Source organism: Carya illinoinensis, chromosome 3, assembly GCF_018687715.1.
Source record: "Carya illinoinensis cultivar Pawnee chromosome 3, C.illinoinensisPawnee_v1, whole genome shotgun sequence".
In the NCBI taxonomy this organism is placed as follows: domain Eukaryota; kingdom Viridiplantae; phylum Streptophyta; class Magnoliopsida; order Fagales; family Juglandaceae; genus Carya; species Carya illinoinensis.
This window is the reverse complement of record NC_056754.1, coordinates 47,231,842-47,249,247: the sequence shown is the minus strand read 5'-3', so window position 1 is coordinate 47,249,247 and position 17,406 is coordinate 47,231,842. Positions and strand designations below refer to the sequence as shown.

The 17,406-nt window shown below is 37.1% G+C and overlaps 1 protein-coding gene across 4 annotated transcripts; it reads left to right on the top strand.

The window, feature by feature from the left end:
- The first annotated feature begins 1,859 nt into the window (after positions 1-1,859).
- LOC122304670 (mitochondrial import inner membrane translocase subunit TIM17-2-like) lies at positions 1,860-7,740 on the top strand. 4 transcript variants are annotated; one of them, XR_006240996.1, is made up of 3 exons: positions 1,860-2,643; positions 6,593-6,717; positions 6,912-7,740. XR_006240996.1 is itself a non-coding variant. In XM_043116929.1 (2 exons), exon 1 carries the CDS (start codon positions 1,937-1,939, stop codon positions 2,624-2,626), a length of 690 nt encoding a protein of 229 aa, XP_042972863.1. In that variant the 5' UTR covers positions 1,860-1,936; the 3' UTR covers positions 2,627-2,643; positions 4,434-4,773. The 4 variants fall into 4 exon arrangements, 2 of the variants coding, with proteins under 2 accessions (XP_042972863.1, XP_042972864.1); XR_006240995.1 differs by lacking the exons at positions 6,593-6,717; positions 6,912-7,740 and adding exons at positions 4,286-4,334; positions 4,434-4,773; XM_043116929.1 differs by lacking the exons at positions 6,593-6,717; positions 6,912-7,740 and adding an exon at positions 4,434-4,773.
- The last annotated feature ends 9,666 nt before the right edge of the window (positions 7,741-17,406 follow it).

The window sequence follows — 17,406 nt, the reverse complement described above, 5'->3', positions numbered from 1 at the left end:
ATGAGGAGAAAGTTGAATGTTTAATTGATCAAACTACAAAGTGGTGGAATGTAAAGAAAGTTAGAAGATTGCTGCCACCAAGAGCTGCTGCAAAAGTTTTAAATCATTTTAGCACCAGGGGATTGAGAGGATAAATTAATATAGGAGCATGAAAATGAAAATGATGGTGTCAATATAGTGTAAAAAGTGCCTATAAATTTTTTCATGCTATTAAAAAAACCAGAGATGAATGTGAGAGCTCAAATGCATAACTTCAAAAAAGTATATGGAGGAAGTTTTGGAAGTTACAATTACCTAATAAGGTGAGAGTTTTTGCATGGCGAGTTTGTAAAAATGGCCTGCCAACTTTGCACAATTTAAAAACCAGGAAGGTGGTTATAAAGGATGACTGTGTTTTCTGTAGGGAGGAAGTGGAAGATATGGGTCATGCACTTTAGTTTTACCTTTCCATTAGAGAGTGTTGGAAGAAACAACTAAACTGTTTGCCCCCAGCTAGATTTAGAGGAAAGTTTGAGGAGTTAGTGTAGGAAGTGATGAAAACCAGTATACAAGAGGAGTTAGAAAAGTTTTTTCTCATTGCATGGGGAATGAGGTACTGGAGAAATGAGAAGTTTCATGAAGATAAAGAACTCTTTTTCAGAGTAAGTGGTGACATATGCACTATCTCTACAAAAAGATTATAAAGAGTTTAAAGGTAGATAAAAGCATCTAACTCCCCTAAAATGCTGTTGGGCTTATCCACCTTTAGGATCAATGAAACTAAATGTCGATGGGGCTATTTTTCATGGTCAATGTAGAGCAGGGGTGGGCATTATTCTTAGAGATGCCAAGGGTGAAGTTGTGATGGCTGCTAACAAAAAGGAAAATGAAGTTACAAATCCTACAGAGATTGAACTGCTGGCTATTTTTAGAGGGCTTCAACCATGTCTTCCTATGGGGTTGAATGATCTGATTGAGGAGAGTGATTCTTTACTTATGGTGAAGGAGTTATAAGCTAATGGATAATCTTTCTCTTTTCTGAGCAACCTAATACAAGAAATTAAAAAACTGATGCAGAAGATCCCACGATGCATTGTGCAACATGTGAGGCGCCTAGGCAATAGAGCTGCATATAGACTTGCAAAGCATGCTTGGAATGTAGATAACATTATTGGGAGAAGGAATTCTAGTCCAGCCTTCATTTCTCAAGTTCTTTGGATAGATTTTCATTTGTAATGTTTTCTTCTCATTGAATGAAAGTGATTTACTATAAAAAAAAATCATTTCACTACTATTTACGAATTATTTCACTAATTTTCACAGATTTTTTTTTTATCTTTTCTCATTTTTCAGACGAAGCTCCTAAAAGGGATTTAATTTACCCTTCAACCATCTTATTTCTGTTGACAAATCAGATTATAGAATTTTTTCGTTGACCAATCATGTTGTTTTCCATTGACAAATATTTTCAGTCCTACTCAAACAAGTATAACATTGAAATATGTTGTTTTCCATTGACAAATATTTTCAGTCCTACTCAAACAAGTATAACATTGAAATATTAGAAAATATTATCATTCCAAACAAACACAACCTCCAACTCAATTGTAGGTACAAATAAAATGCATAATATTATCTTCCTCGAGCAGACAAAGCAACCAAAACTGGACCATCCCAGCCCATTCATTCCCTTCGCCATTTTAGTAAGCCTGAATACGGGTATAATTAAACGACATATCGTTTATTTGTTTAGAAATAAAGCCGGAAAAAAAATAAAAAAACACGTTCGTCGTTTAGTTGGAAGGCTGAAGCTCCACTATTCCATTTCCGAACCCCTTCCCCACGACACGCGTGACTATAAATTTGTTTTAGAACCAATTTCCCTGTGTGAATATTTGCTCGATCACGGTACGACGCTCAAGCCTCTCCGGAAGAAACCCTAGAGAAACTTCAGCTGATGGGGACGCCGGAGACATCTAGAGAGCCCTGCCCGGACCGTATCCTCGACGATGTAGGTGGTGCCTTCGCTATGGGAGCTGTCGGTGGTTCGGCCTTCCACTTTCTGAAGGGCATATACAATTCCCCCACAGGGGCCCGCCTTGTCGGTGGCTCCCAGGCCGTGCGCCTCAACGCCCCGCGCGTCGGCGGAAGCTTTGCCGTCTGGGGTGGCCTCTTCTCCGCCTTCGACTGCACCATGGTATACGTCCGCCAGAAGGAGGACCCCTGGAACTCAATCGTGGCCGGCGCCGCCACCGGTGGATTCCTGTCCATGCGCCAGGGCCTCCCTGCCTCGGCTCGATCGGCTGCTTTCGGGGGCGTGCTCTTGGCTCTCATCGAAGGAGCCGGGATCATGCTCAACCGTATATTCAGCGCACAGCAACAGATGCCCATGGTCATCGAAGAGCCCCCACCCAATACGCCTGCTCTTCCTGCCTTCATGGGCCAGTCACCAGGCCTCCCTCAGGCCCTGCCCACGCCTGAGCCGGCGTCGGCAGCTGGATCTTCTTCGGATTCTGGTTCAGGTTGGCTCGGAGGCTGGTTTGGCGGAGCAAAGAAAAAAGATTCGGCAGCAACTACTAGCGGAAGCGAGACGAAGATCTTGGAAAGTTTCGATGCGCCACCGGTGCCGAGTTTTGAGTACAAGTGACAAAGGTTATTTTTGAGGTAAATGAAGGGTTTTGATTTCAAAATTGTTAATTTTGGTGTTGGAAGGGTGCTTTTATTTCGGCTAGGGAATTTGGGGGGTTTGTGTTAGGCAGTGTGTAATGGACCGAAATTGGTGGTACAATTTTCTTCTTTCATAATGGTATCGTAAGGTATAGTAGTAGCACTGTATAATAATGCTTCTTCCACCATTGTATTTTGGATTTTGACTGGGAACTAAATTGAACTTTGGTTGAGTAATTATTTATTGATGGGTTTAATTTGATTTTTTGTTGGTAGCTAGCTTATGGTCTTTGTTGATGTCGTGTTTCGCTGCCCGAGCAAGTCCACGGGCTCAACCTGCACGTGCGACTATGGAAAAATGAAGGCTCCGGGATGTTGAGAAACACTTCTGATGCTTAAGTCAGAATGCGGTTCTCCGTATGTGAATTATAATGGATTGAGTGTAGAAAGTATCTAGAGAGTTTTCCCCCTTGTGAGGGGGGTATATATATACCTGATAGGGATAGTCCCTGGCAAGTCGATCGTGGGGGTGTCGCTCCGTACTCAGGATGCTTTCCCTTGCTAGCTTCCTGCCGTGCAATTGATCATCCAGACCCGATCGTGGTGGCCACGGGTAGTCCAGGTGGCACGTCGTGGCGTGCCTGCCTCCATCCTTCATTAAGTACTTTGTGGCATGCCTGTCTCTGCCCTCCATTAAATGCGGTGTGGCCTTGGTCATGTGCACCCTCAGGCCTGTCTAACCGTTGGGGTTCAGGGACAAGGGTTGTCCCTGACTTTGCATGCAAGGGTTGTCCGCCAGTAGCTCTGACTCTTGACTCCTGACCAGCATGTGCCGCTTAATCGCCTTCTTTCATGCCTCCTGGCCTGGCCCATCCTATCTTCTAGGCCACCTTCGTCTTGCCGGGCTGTCCTTAGACCTATCGAGGGCCCGCGGGTTGGGCCTGTTCAGCTCGGCCCAACATTGGGAATGACCCCCCTCGCAGTCTTAATGGGGCTATGAAATTTGCTGTAGTGCGTAAAATAGTGGTTTCTGAACTCTAGTCTCTAGATTGAGTTCGGTAGAAAAGGGTGCATCTTTTGGTTATCGTTGGGACTATAATCTTCTATTGGCATATTCACATTGTTCGATAGTGCTTCTTCCACTGTTGTATTTGGGATTTTGTTTGGGAGCTAATTGTACTCTGGTTGAGTAATTATTTATTGGTGGGTTCAAATTGGTTTTTTGTCTGGAGCTAGGTGGTCGGTAGAATCGTGGCTTTTGAACTCTAATATGAGTTTAGTTGAAAAGAATGCATCTTTTGGTCATCATTGCAACTGTCATTTCCTATTTGTATTTTCACACTGTTGTGTCTCAGACTCTTTTGCATATCTCTGTCAAGTAAACAAGTTGTGAGTGGTATTTCCTGTTAGCATCAGTTGCTTTTCGCTTTGATTATGTTTGGTTCATCATATATATATGTGTGTATGTTAGTTTTGTATCCCTTCTTGCTGAACAAGTTTAAATTAGGTTTGGTTATGTTGTTTATGATGTGGGCCAATGTTATGTTTTTTGTGAAACCTTAGAACTTGATAGTCATCAGATATTCTTTTTTATTGGCACTATCTAAGAACAAAGTCCTGACTAATCTTCCTTTTGCAGAAGGTTATAAAGTTTTTCCAGTTGCTGCATTCCTTGCTTCTTTGATAATGTAAATATAATTTTGGGCCTCTACGTAGAAGAAATAAATTTTTTTGATTGTCATAGTGTGTTTTGGAATAGCGTCCTGACAAATCTTAGGTGTACACAGGCCCTTGGCAAGGAGTTTCCTGCAAGTGCACCTCCGGTAAGTCAAGGGAAAAATCCTTGTCTGATGGCCCCTTAGGAATTGTTTGCATCCAAGATGATTTGAATCGTAGACTTGGAGGGAGCATACCATCCAAGACTAAGGCCTTTACCATTTGATCCAACCCCTAGGGGTCTCATGTAAAATAAATAATGTATGGATTACTGTGCAGGATTCTCTTATCATGCTTAAACTTTGGGAATAATTGTCTTTGTTTTCAAACTGTGGATTCCACCCTATGCCTTGAAATCTTAGATTTACCTATGGCTTTTAAGTTAGGTTGCATTCAACCATTTGGAGAATCGATTTGAGCTTTAAATTCAAGATTCTTGATGGAATGATTTCCTAGTCTTTTCATTGCAGTATGAAAAAAGTGTAGGTTAAGAGGTCGCTGGCGTAGTTAACATGCCATAACCCCCCTTCTGTGGGGGGTGACCACCTTTTTTCCAGTTTCCACCCTTTCTAATTGACCTTATTAAGATCCTCACCGCTGATTTACAAAGACCGAAATTTTCTAATCGACCTTCTTTCCACCCTTTCTAATTTACAAAGCAAGTTGCATACCTCACCGCTGGAAAGTACTACCATATTTCATTTTTTCTGTTGTTCATAGCCAGTTTTCTTCTTTGTACTTTCTGACCCCTGATTCAAACTGAAATGACCACTATTGCCTAGTTATGTTCTTTTCATTGACTAGATGTGTTATGAATCACTCTCTTGTTATGCACTATTTAAGTTTTCAGTTTGCTTAGATTATTATTATGATGTTGTTATGGGTTGACATTTTCACATATATATATATATATTTGATAATTGGATATTTTCCTATTTAGGCGTCTCTTTGATCAGCGATGATTGCAATACCCTTCTATCATTCCTCCCCAATTCATGAAGTTATTTTTCAAATTATATCTTTTCATGATGTCTTCCTTGAGATGAATACTCCAGCTATGCACTAATTTTTCACTTGGTGACGTGTGTCACTGGTAGGCTGGCTTTCATTCTATACACAGCCTGAAAGCGTAGAAAAAGTAGGACGCGGTTGAACATGTAGTTTGTAGCCATCATATTGCTGAAAGTTGATGTAAACCATGCTCATATCTTAGGTATGTTTTGAAGAATTTTGTATTGTTTTTCAATGTCTATTTCATGACAGCATGCTGTCATGTGCCGGTTTGCTGACAAAGATAGTTGAATTTCTAACCTGTGAACCAGTTCCATTGTTGGGTTGGATGGACATGTCTGGTATGTTATATGCATTTTGTATGAGGTGCAGAGAATTTTAATTATTGGCGTGTGAATCAGTATTGGTACTAGGTTGGACGCAAGTTGTGTTTAAACGGTTTAAAATAGGGAGAAATTAATGTCTTAATTTATTTATCGATATATCTACACATTGTCAAGGTATTTGGGGTTTTTATTTTTTATTTATTTATTCATTTATTTTTTATAATTGCAATGGGTCAACGATAAATTGTGTGTTTGCGAGCCAACTGTTAAAATAGGTGCCAGTTTGCACCAATTTTGAGTTTATGCAAGGTGTTCAAGGCTTTGGTTATGATTAGTAAGTAAGTTGAGATGAAAGTTGAAAGTTGAAAAATATTATTTTTTAATATTATTATTGTTTTAAAATTTAGAAAAGTTGAATTGTATATTGTATTTTACGTAGGAACTTGTGAAAGTTGTAATGATGACATGAGATGAGATGTGATGGATAAGAGTTTCTCAATCTAAACTAATCCTCAAGTTAGCTTGGTGGACTTAGGTGTCTTTAATTGTTTGGAAACCGAGTTGATTTTAGGAATCCTCAGAAAATATTTTCATTTCATCTTATTTTAGCAATCCTAGGTTGACTTTCAAAAATCCAGCTGATACAATTGAATGGGAATCAATTGTTAAATCTCAAAAGAAATGTTTTATGCAACTGCCCTATCAATTGAATGGGAAAAGGTTTGCTCATCATCAACACTGGTACCTCTTTGCTCTTTAATTATGAAAATAGCTTCCTCTTGAATAATATATTACATTGCCCTAGTGCATCTTCTAATCTCCTATCCATACAAAAGTTTTGTAGCGACAATATTTGCCATTTTGTCCTCACATCTCCTTATTTTATTGAGAAGGCCTACAGACGAAGGAAATCCTCCTCCAAGGGCAGAGTGAAGTGGGCTTATACCCTATGTACATGAAGCAGCTAAAACTCAACAAATCAACTCCCAAAGCTACTCTTCTTTCCTCTCACTGCCGTGTAAGGTGTTAAAGCTCCAATTCACATTTGGTCTCCACGTTTGTAGGACCATTTCCCTACCTTTATCACTTCTTTACAATCCGATTCAGTCTCTAACTCTCTACCCTCTATCTCAATTCCTTTATTTTGTACTTCTAATTCTCCTACCTCACCAATGCTCGTTTCTCCTAACAATTTTTCCTTCCTTCCTGCAGCAAAAGAAATTTCCTCTGCCCCCATGCCCTCCACAACTCATTGCTGAAACCACCTGTGCACCACCAACACCGCTTACACATTCTCCTAGTGAGTTACCACCCATTTCACCTACACATGATCCACCTCCTACTCTTACCCCTGCTCTCTCTTCTACCCAAATTATCACTTGTTCTTATACTAACTCCTTGAAACTAAAAAATTTCTGGACTATGATCTCTACTATTCTACCAAATATCCATTCCAAGCCCTTTACACTATAACCTTACCCTCTAAACCCCAAACCTATACAGAGGCAGTGAGGGACCAGCATTGGGTTGATGCTATGCAGGCTGAATACAATGATCTAATGGCTAATCAAACCTAGACCTTATGTCCTCGACTTTGTCATAAAAAAGTTGTGAGGAATAAGTGGTTATTTAAGGTTAAAAAAAAGTCCGATGGGAGACTTGATCGATACAAAGCCAAATTGGTAGCTAAAGGATTTGATCAAGTTGAAGGAGTTGATTTTAATGAAACTTTTAGCCCTATTATCAAACATGCTAAAATCAAGCTAGTTTTGGACCTAGCTGTGCACCACGACTGGTTTATTTGCCAACTTGACATATCTAATGCCTTTTTCTGCATGGTTACATTGAAGAAGAAATTTACATGGAGCAATCTCAAGGATTTGAGGATCCCCACTTTCTTGATTATGTGTGTCGGTTCAACTGTTGACACATTTCTATTTACCTTTAATCACCAGAACATCTCTGTCTTTGTACTTATTTATGTTGATGGCATAATTGTTACCAGCAATTCTTCCTCATCTATTGATGCTCTTCTCACTAATCTTGGTTGACTTTGTTGTTAAAGATCTTGTACCACTCTCTTATTTTTTGGGCATTCAAGTCACAAAGACTTTTGTTGGACTACATTTTCATCAAGGAAAATATGCTGCTGATTTACTACATCACACTTATTAAATAAAGTTAAATTGAATTACCTTAAGGAGCGGAATTTCTACAAGGTCAGATCTTTGCTCGTTTTATGGCCCATGTCACTTTGTTGTTTGCACTTCTACATCACTTATGAGGCTACTAGAGTCTCCTAGAAAATTCCACGCTTCAAGATCAAGAGATCTAGATGGTTTCTCTAGGAAAATGTACAGAGAGGATAATTTTTTTAGACTTTTCCACCCACTCAAATAATGTACGTAAATCCTTTATTTAAAGAGTTGTCATATGGCCTGAAGATGTGGTAGTGGTGGGGAGTTAATTAATAACTTCCCACCCATGTGGACATAACATGGGTCATGTGGCTTACCCATTACCAACATCTCCCACTTGTCTATTATGGGTGTTATGTCCATTAACCATCTCTCTCATACAGAAAATGAAGAATGCGACCTGATAAGAAGACAAAGGATATGAGTACTATATTAAGTCACCATCATATTAACATAGTACATCACTCATTATATCTCGTCTATGCTCCAGATTATTTGACCTCACTAGATCAAGTGTCTTTAATCCCTCATGAGTTTATAACTCAAAGCAATTCTTGACCTCATATTTTATAATATGCTCATGATTATATCGAGTCAAAACAACACAATCACACGGGCTATGAGATATAAAATAACAAATAAGAATCCAAACAATCTTTCCTAAACGCTTATGTCAATTCAATTAGACTTGACTGCTTTCTTAGACATGTTCTGTGAGATTGTATCATTTGTGCCCATAAGAAAATATGCTAAAGTAGCAACATCAAGTTTTCATTTCATGATATAGTTCCAGGTTCAAGGGCATATGAATAGATCATTTATTGATCTATTAGGGCTCACATAGTAATGGAGTAGGGATCCATCCAATCACTCCCTCATATGGTCGTCTACAGCATATAAAGTATGAAATCTATGTTACAACGAAACTCCCACTTAATTTGACTTGTCACATTCAAACGCCGTAGGAATTTTAGTCTAGTCACTACAAAGGTGCTCTAACTTAAGTTTCTTAGCACAATCACTCATTTAGTGCTTGTCTAAGATCTCATATTCCGCTTTAATCAGGCTTTATGAAGTTGTGCAAATACTTCATATACGACTCTTTTAAGTCTGATTTTAGCCAACCTGAGGCGACATTTTTTAAATTTATCTTAAATGCTCTAAAAGCATTAAGATATTTACTAGCTCGCTTTCCAAGCACCAAAGTAATCAATTTGTCTCTTTTTGCTTGCAATTTAAGCGCCAAGGTGATCATCCATGTGAGTAGACTGATTTCTACCTGGTGACATTTTTATTATGTGTGCTTTTCACTTAGTATCAATTAATTAATAATTCGAGATAAGCACAATAATCTCACTACAATAGATACTAACAGTGTTAAATATACAATAAAGATAAGGTATTCTCAATACAACATATATCAAATCGGATAAAGTCCCAAACTCCTAACATAAGTTTGGAAAACAATTCTACTAGTAGCCTTAGTAAGAGGATTAGCTACCATCTTGCTAGTAGAGACATGTTGTAGAATCACCTCACCTCGTGCAACAACATCTCGAATGTAGTGAAACCAAATATCTATATGTTTGGTTCTACCATGGTATTTAGGAACATTGGCATATGCCAAAGCTGCCATACTATCAGTATATATCTTAATAGCTTCATTTGCAAGAGTCGTAATCACTAGGTGTTGGAAAAATCTCCTCAACCAAATAACTTCTTTTACAGCTGTAGAACAAGCAATGTACTCTGACTCCATCGTGGACAAAGTAATGCATGATTGTTTCTTGCTACACCAAGAAATAGCTCCTCCACTAAGCATAAATGTGTAACCCGTCGTGGATTTTCGCTCATCTTTGTCACTAGCCCAATTGTTAGGTTGTGTACGCAACATAACATACGTCAGACTTCCAATTGCACTTGCATAAGGAACTCTGATTATTTCTTTTTTTTTCCTCATCATTCGTAGGGCAATGTTTTAGGCTCAAAGTATAACCCTTCTCAATTTGAGTGTCTATAGTTTTGGAATTGTGCATACGAAATTGTTCTAAAATTTTCTTACTGTAAGTCTCTTGAGACAAACTAAGAAGTTTCCTAGATCAATCCTTTGAAATTTTAACTCCTAGCACATAATTTACTTCACCCATATCTTTCATCTCAAAAATAGAGGACAACCACTCTTTTGTGGCGACAATTATCTCCATATCATTTCCAGCTAATAAGATGTCATTCACGTACAAAGATAAAATTAGAAAACTTTTTCCTGTACGTTTGACATACACACAATGGTCTTCTTCTAGCATCTCAAAGCTAATTGAAGTAATAGCCTCATGAAATCTGAAGTACCATTGTCTAAACGATTGTTTAAGGCCATAAATGGAATATTTTAGCTGGCATACTTTGTGCTCTTGTCCCTCAGCCTCAAAACCAATAGGTTGATCTATATAGATCTCTTTGTCTAGTTCTCTATTGAGAAATGCAGTTTTCACATCCATTTGAAAAAGTTCCAAATCTAGATGTGCAACTATAGCTAGAATGAGGCGAATAGAAGCAAATTTCACCACTGGGGAGGATGTTTCTTCATAATCTATACCCTCTCTTTAAGTATAGCCCTTCGCCACGAGTCGGGCTTTATACTTGTCAATTGATCCATCTACCTGACACTTAATTTTTAAAACCCATTTGTTTTCAATAGATTTGCGCCCAGGTAGAAGATCAACTAACTCCCAAACTTAATTCTTTGTCATAGAACTCATCTCATCTCTCATAGTAGCCAACCATTTTTTTGAATCTAGTGAACTTAGTGCTTCCTCATAAGAAGAAGGTTCGTCAAAGTCACACGGAGCACACATGAAAGATTCCCCTTCAATCTCAAAACGATGACGAGGAATGGTTCCATGTTTGCTTCTACGTAACTAAGACTCTTGTGAGTTATTTTCTAGTGGTATACTCCCACTAGGAGGCAAGTTACTCCCACTATCTTTTGCAATTCTAGGATGTGATAATTCTCCACTCTCACCAAAAGATAGTGTAACTCCCCCAACTTCTTGCAATTCAAAAGGTTCAAAATCATTCTTTGCTTCACCAATACTGGGAAAATCACTCTTGATAAATGTAACATCATGTGATTCTATCTCTATCATCACTCTGGTAGGATGTTCACCAAATATTACATAGCCATTTGAGCTCTTTTAATATCTTATAAAGATATGCTTATTTGCTCTAGGGCCAAGTTTCTCATACTTATGGGAAGAGGTGTGAACATAACCTGCACAACCCCAAGGATGCAAATGTTCCAAATTTGGTTTTGCATTATTCCATAACTCATATGGGGTTGAAGGAACGAACTTAGAAGGCACACGATTCAAAATGTAGGCTGCAGCTAGAAGAGCATCCCCCCAAAAAGATATTGGCAGGTTAGCCTATGCCATCATTGATCGAACCATTTCCAATAAGGTACAATTTCTCATTTCTGCAACATCATTTTATTGTGGTGTGCCATGAATCGTTAATTGCCTGCATATCCATTTTTGCTCACATAGTTCTTGAAACTCTTTAGACAAGTACTCCGACCCTGATCAGTTTGTAGAAGTTTTAAATTCATTTCTTTCTGATTCTCAACCATGGTGTGCCTTCACATTCACAGGTCAACAAATATCAGAATTGACTAGCTCTAAAGGATTAAATGCCCTAAGAGCCTTTCCAAAAGGCTTCTTACAAGCCTTACTAGCTAAACAAGGCTCACACATGGGTAGGCTTACATTAGCGAGAGACCCCGATAGGCCTTCTCTAGCAAGTCTAGCCATTCTATCTTTTCCTATGTGCCCTAGTTTAGCATGCTATTTCAATGAATTAGAAACAACATCATCATCATTTGAAACCATAAAAGAAAATGAGGAATTATCTAAATCCAACATAAAAAACAATTCGAAAGAAAATCATGTCTATACAAAGCCCTATCTAAATAAAATTCCAGTTGAGGGTCATCAAAGTGAAAAGTAAAATCAAGTTCCAGCATAGAAATAATTGAAAATAGATTACATTGAACACTAGGTGCATATAGCACATCATGAAGAAGTAACAAGTGCCCTAAACGCATCTTGAGTTGATAGGTGCCAACTCCAAGCACTTCCTCCCGAGTTCCGTTACTCAATATAACGTACTATCTACCAACTATTATTCTTCTATAATCTATAAACTCAACTTGATCTCAAGCTACATATTTGGTTGCTTCTGTGTCTACAATCCATTCAGGGATTGAGTGAGCAACAAAAATATGTAAACAAACATAAGTAATGAGAAAGTTGTGTTTAGGGGGTACCTTTTTTTGTCTCAATGCACTCACGAGCAAAGTGTTTCACTTTTCTATAGTTACAACACTTCAATTTGAACTTGTCATTGCCAGCACGCTTGCTTCTGCGGCACTTTGCTACTTTTCCATCCCTTGGCCCAAGACTTTTTGCCGCTCTAGTAGATCTCTCATGTTGTTGCGCTTAGGCCTAAATGCCTCGTGCTTCTCAGCTTGGGCAACAAGTAAAATATTACGGTGTGCATTTATGCGCTCCACCTCTAGCTCCAAATGGCGAAATATATAAGCAAAAGTCTTAATATTCTCACTGTGTGTTAAAACAAGCTTCATTTGCCCCTAAGCTGACTCAGGCAAAGATCGTATCACAGTAGTAACTTGCTGTTCATCAGTGAGATTATTGCTAAATGCTCAGTCATGGTATGTTTAGGGTCTATAACATATTGCTCAAACCTTAAGGGGAGAGCACGGAGCCTAGGAGCTGATGTCCCTTCATAGGTGATTTTCAGCTAGTTCCACATATCCTGGGTAGTTTTCAAACTCTCCAATAAGATCATTGTGCATCTTGCTAAGCATGGTAAAGGGCACACACCGATCTTTTTTTGGCCAAGCCTGATAGGTTTCCATATCACGACGATGTTGGGAAGTATTCCCTTCCTCAGGTTGTATCATAAGGTGAGATAAATTTTCAAGAACCTTTTGTTCATTAATTAGATATTGGATTTTCCTATACCACATGTCATAGTTGATCCCATCCAACTTCTCTCATTTAGTAAGGTCAGCAACTACGTTCTTAGTGGCCAGCAACTACGTTCTTAGTGGCCATTATCACTACATTATTGCGCGAGATTGACATTAGCCACTTAAATTTATCCTAAAATCTAACTATACTATGGAATTCCATCTTACATAGTGAGATCGAAAAATTTCGCGAAAAGCTAATAATCATCTCTCACTATATAAGTCAAAATATTATATCTAATTAATTTTGAATAAAATTTATATAGGAATTTTTTTAAATAATAAAAAATCATGCACATATACTCCATTCATCAAATATGAAAATTCATAATCATTGCGCTAAATACTTGTGCATAGGCTCCACTTGAAGCCTCATTGGTAATTTGGTACATCATGTTAAGGCGATCTTAAAGTATATCGATAGACGTGAAACACATTCCTTTACATGACCTCTATAATAAAATTACATTCCCAATATTACATTTCTAAAGAAAATCCTATTACAAATTTCCTAGAAAAATAATAAATAAATAGGAATGCCACGTCATCGATATACTTATAAGGTACACCTTATTCATTCACATAAAAAAAAAAAAAACATAAAATACACTTTCTCAACTAATGAGAAGGATTTAATAGGTCATCAAATCTAGAAACATATTCAATGTGGACATACATTTAATAATAATTCAATACATACATCCACAACTAATTTTTATAAATATCACATAACACAGAAAAATTAGACTTGAGGAAGTATGACAAAAGGCTTCCAAAATTATTATTTTTTTTAAAGATTTAAAAAATATTTTTCGGCTCTTTGTTGCAACTAGAGAAAGATATGAATCAACTTTAGACACAACACATGATTACACGTGCCGGAAGTGACAAAAAATGGTATCGAAATATGCCGCACGCGCTCTCGCGTGTCGCCTACGCTTGTGGGCTTTGTTTTTGCTGTAAAGGCCGTTTTGCCTCTAGTTCACTTGCCGCGGCAAAGAGTGCACATCACCTTCACCATTCACGGTGTTTCTAGACTTCTAAACATATAGTTAAGTCATTTTAATGTGTATTTGTGTCGATAAAGTGATTAAAAAAAGAATCCAAGTGGATGGGTGGACTACACTCTTTTACCGAGAGTGGGACTGAAAAAACAAATACTGTTCATCGTCTTCTTCCTTAAGCCAAAAATTCTGATTTTTTTCCATTTCGAGCACCCATGTTCAATTGATCATAACTTACTCATACAAAGTCCAAATTAATCATATGGTTTATCAAATTAAAGCTAATGAACCCAACTTTCTAACCATATAATATTTATTTCCATAAAATAAGATTTGGTTGGTTAAAATTGAGCTCAAAGTCACGGTCTCAATATGAACTTCAAAAACTAGGGTTTTGGATTTCTTCTTCTATATGCAATGAAATTTCACCAAATTTAAGAGAAATGTTTCTCAAGGAGCAAAATTTCCGTAAGGTCGGATCTTTGCTCATCTTACGGCCCACATCACTTTATTGTTTGCACTTCTACATCACTTAGGAGTCTACTAGAGTCTCTTAGAAAATTTCATACTTCAAGATCAGGAGATCCAGATGGTTTCTTTAGGAAAATGTAGAAAGAGATGAGAGTTTTTTTTTTAGACTTTTTCATCCACTCAAATAATGTACCCTTTATTTAAAGAGTTTTTATATGGGAAGTTAATTAACTTCCCCTGAAGAGGTGGTAGTGGTGGAGAGTTAATTAATAACTTCGCACCAATGTGGACATAACATGGGTCATGAGGCTTATCCATTACCAACAACACTAAATGGCTAGTGCTAAACTAGCTCCGACTCCCTACAGCTCTAAGTGCAAAACTATCAAGAATTTCGGGTGATCCATTACTTGACCCTACTGAATATCACACTCTAGTGGGAGCTCTTCAATATCTGACCCTCCCAAAACCAGACCTATCTTATTGTAACACCCCCTTCTCGTAGGATAGAGATATTATTAACATTCATAGCATAATACTTGGTAAGGAGATTCATATCCTGAAATACCCAATTTATTGAAAATATCAACTAAACTGAACATAACTATTTTTGAAACAGGAAACTGAAAACGTAAAGTAAAAACATAAACTAAACCTATGTGTGACATTTTATTCAAAAATCATAAAAGAAAACTAAGCCCTTGCATTAGATCTACTCCTAGTCCTCCAGCTTTACGTCCTCACAATTATCATCTGTGACAGTTAAATGTGGGAGAAAATAGAGAAACAAACAAAAATGAGTTGAATACTCAGTAAATAGCACATCATACCGTAAAACATAACTTAACATAGACTTAATTTTTGAAAGACTTTTCAAACAAACATATATTATTCACAGATTCTCATAGCATGTTTATTCATCATTAACATGAGCGGAAACATAGATAATCATGATAAACATATAACATGAATGCATAAATTACTTGTTTATCTTGTCTTTTATTTATTATATGGTGAACCATACTTGAGTCTGTGGCACCTGATAACTTGTCATAATATGTAGTGAAACACGCTTGAGTCCGTGTTTCCCTAAACATATGGTAATCCATGCTTGAGTTTGTGACACCTCATAACATATCATGTACTGAAATATGCTTGAATTCGTGTTTTACCTAACATATAGTGAACCATGCTTAGGTCCGTGGTATCACTTATCATAACTTGTGGTGAATACGCTTAGGTCCGTGTCACCCTTTAACATATCATGGAGTGAAACATGCTTGAGTCTATGTTTCACTTCACATATGGTGAACCATGTTTAGGTCATTGAAACCTCTTATCATAACTTTTGGTGAACACGCTTAGGTCCATGTCATCCTCAATAACCTTTGGTGAACATGCTAAGGTCCATGTCACCCTTAACATCTTATCTTTCTTAATGCATGTGAAATTTGTTGGACTTCATGAATTTTTCTAGCATGGCATAGCATAACATATCATGATATGGCATACTGTGATCTAAACATAAAAATTCCATGGCATACATGATCTAAGTTCTATATATGAACTTTACATGACATACTTGATCTAAATAATTCATTACATTACATAGCTATATGATTTAATCACTACATGAATATGGCATACATGATTTAAGTACTACATGAATATAGCATACATAATCTGGCTATTTTATTACATAGCATACTTGACTTAAATTACTACATGAACATTTCATGGCTTCCATGTGATTTTAGTAACATTCACTCCATCAAACAACAAATTCATTCATACAAGCATAATGTCATAATTCATCAAAGATCATGAAAAGAATCTAACCTTGACTTAGCTAGTAGCGTAGCGTAGACAAACATCATATTTTCATATACCATTAGAACATTTACAGTACACATGCAATTATATGATCATATTAATTACCTCTTCGCACTGCTTCCACAATTTTACGTCGTAGCTCATGACCTATACGAGGCACTAATCGTCACTAACTTTTCTAGAAAGATGTATCGCAGTGTCTAAATACTTAAAATCATATGCAGAGATAATTTAATTATACTAAGATTACTACATAATAATATTATTCAAAGCTCATAACATATTCCTTAACTTCTATTTAAAAATATAACTTAATAATTTTATAAAAATCTAGTTAAATAGTCAATTGGAATATTAGCTAAATAATAGGCTAAAAAATGGTTTAAAAAGGACACTTAAAAATATACTTTAAAATTATGCTTTAAAATCCCTTAAATACTTTCTATAAAAATAAGTCTATGACTAATATATTTATCTAAATAGATAAAGGCCATGGAAAAGTAATGTTTTTCTGAAAATATAACTAGCCCAATAAAATCACTAAAATAGTTGTTGAAATATAATAATTAAAATCAAGCCCAATTTAAAACACAAGTCGATCTCAATACACATGTCTAATTAACCTCAAGCCCAGCCCACAAGGAAATTAGCCCATGTACAGTATAAATTAAAACACAAATTTGTGATAAACACCTAAGGGCAAAGAGGCATGTAATTACATAGAAAGTACTTTAAAGAGGCATTTACAGAAAGGCTATGAAAATGGGATGAAGGGTATTTGTGTAAAACCCATAATAATGCATGGGCTTTTAAGAAGAGTCTAAAACAGAAGAAATAAAAGAAAGAAGCATAGAGGCTTGAGAAATATTTTCAATTGAAAATGACATTTGAGGAAGAAGGCAGCAAGGTAAATTTGTAATCACCAATGTTTGAAGTCTAAACATGTACAGAGGCTACAAGATATTTTCTAAGGGAAGATACCCTCAAAAGTTAACAATTAATAGTGGGCTGCAAATTGCCAAGTGCATGGATTAAAGGGCCTTTTTGTGATACTTTATGCTCATGGGTATATTATGGAAAGACCAACACAAAAGAAGCCTACTGGAAGTTACAGAATACTGGAGAGGAAAAGAATTCATGCGATAGTAGGGGAC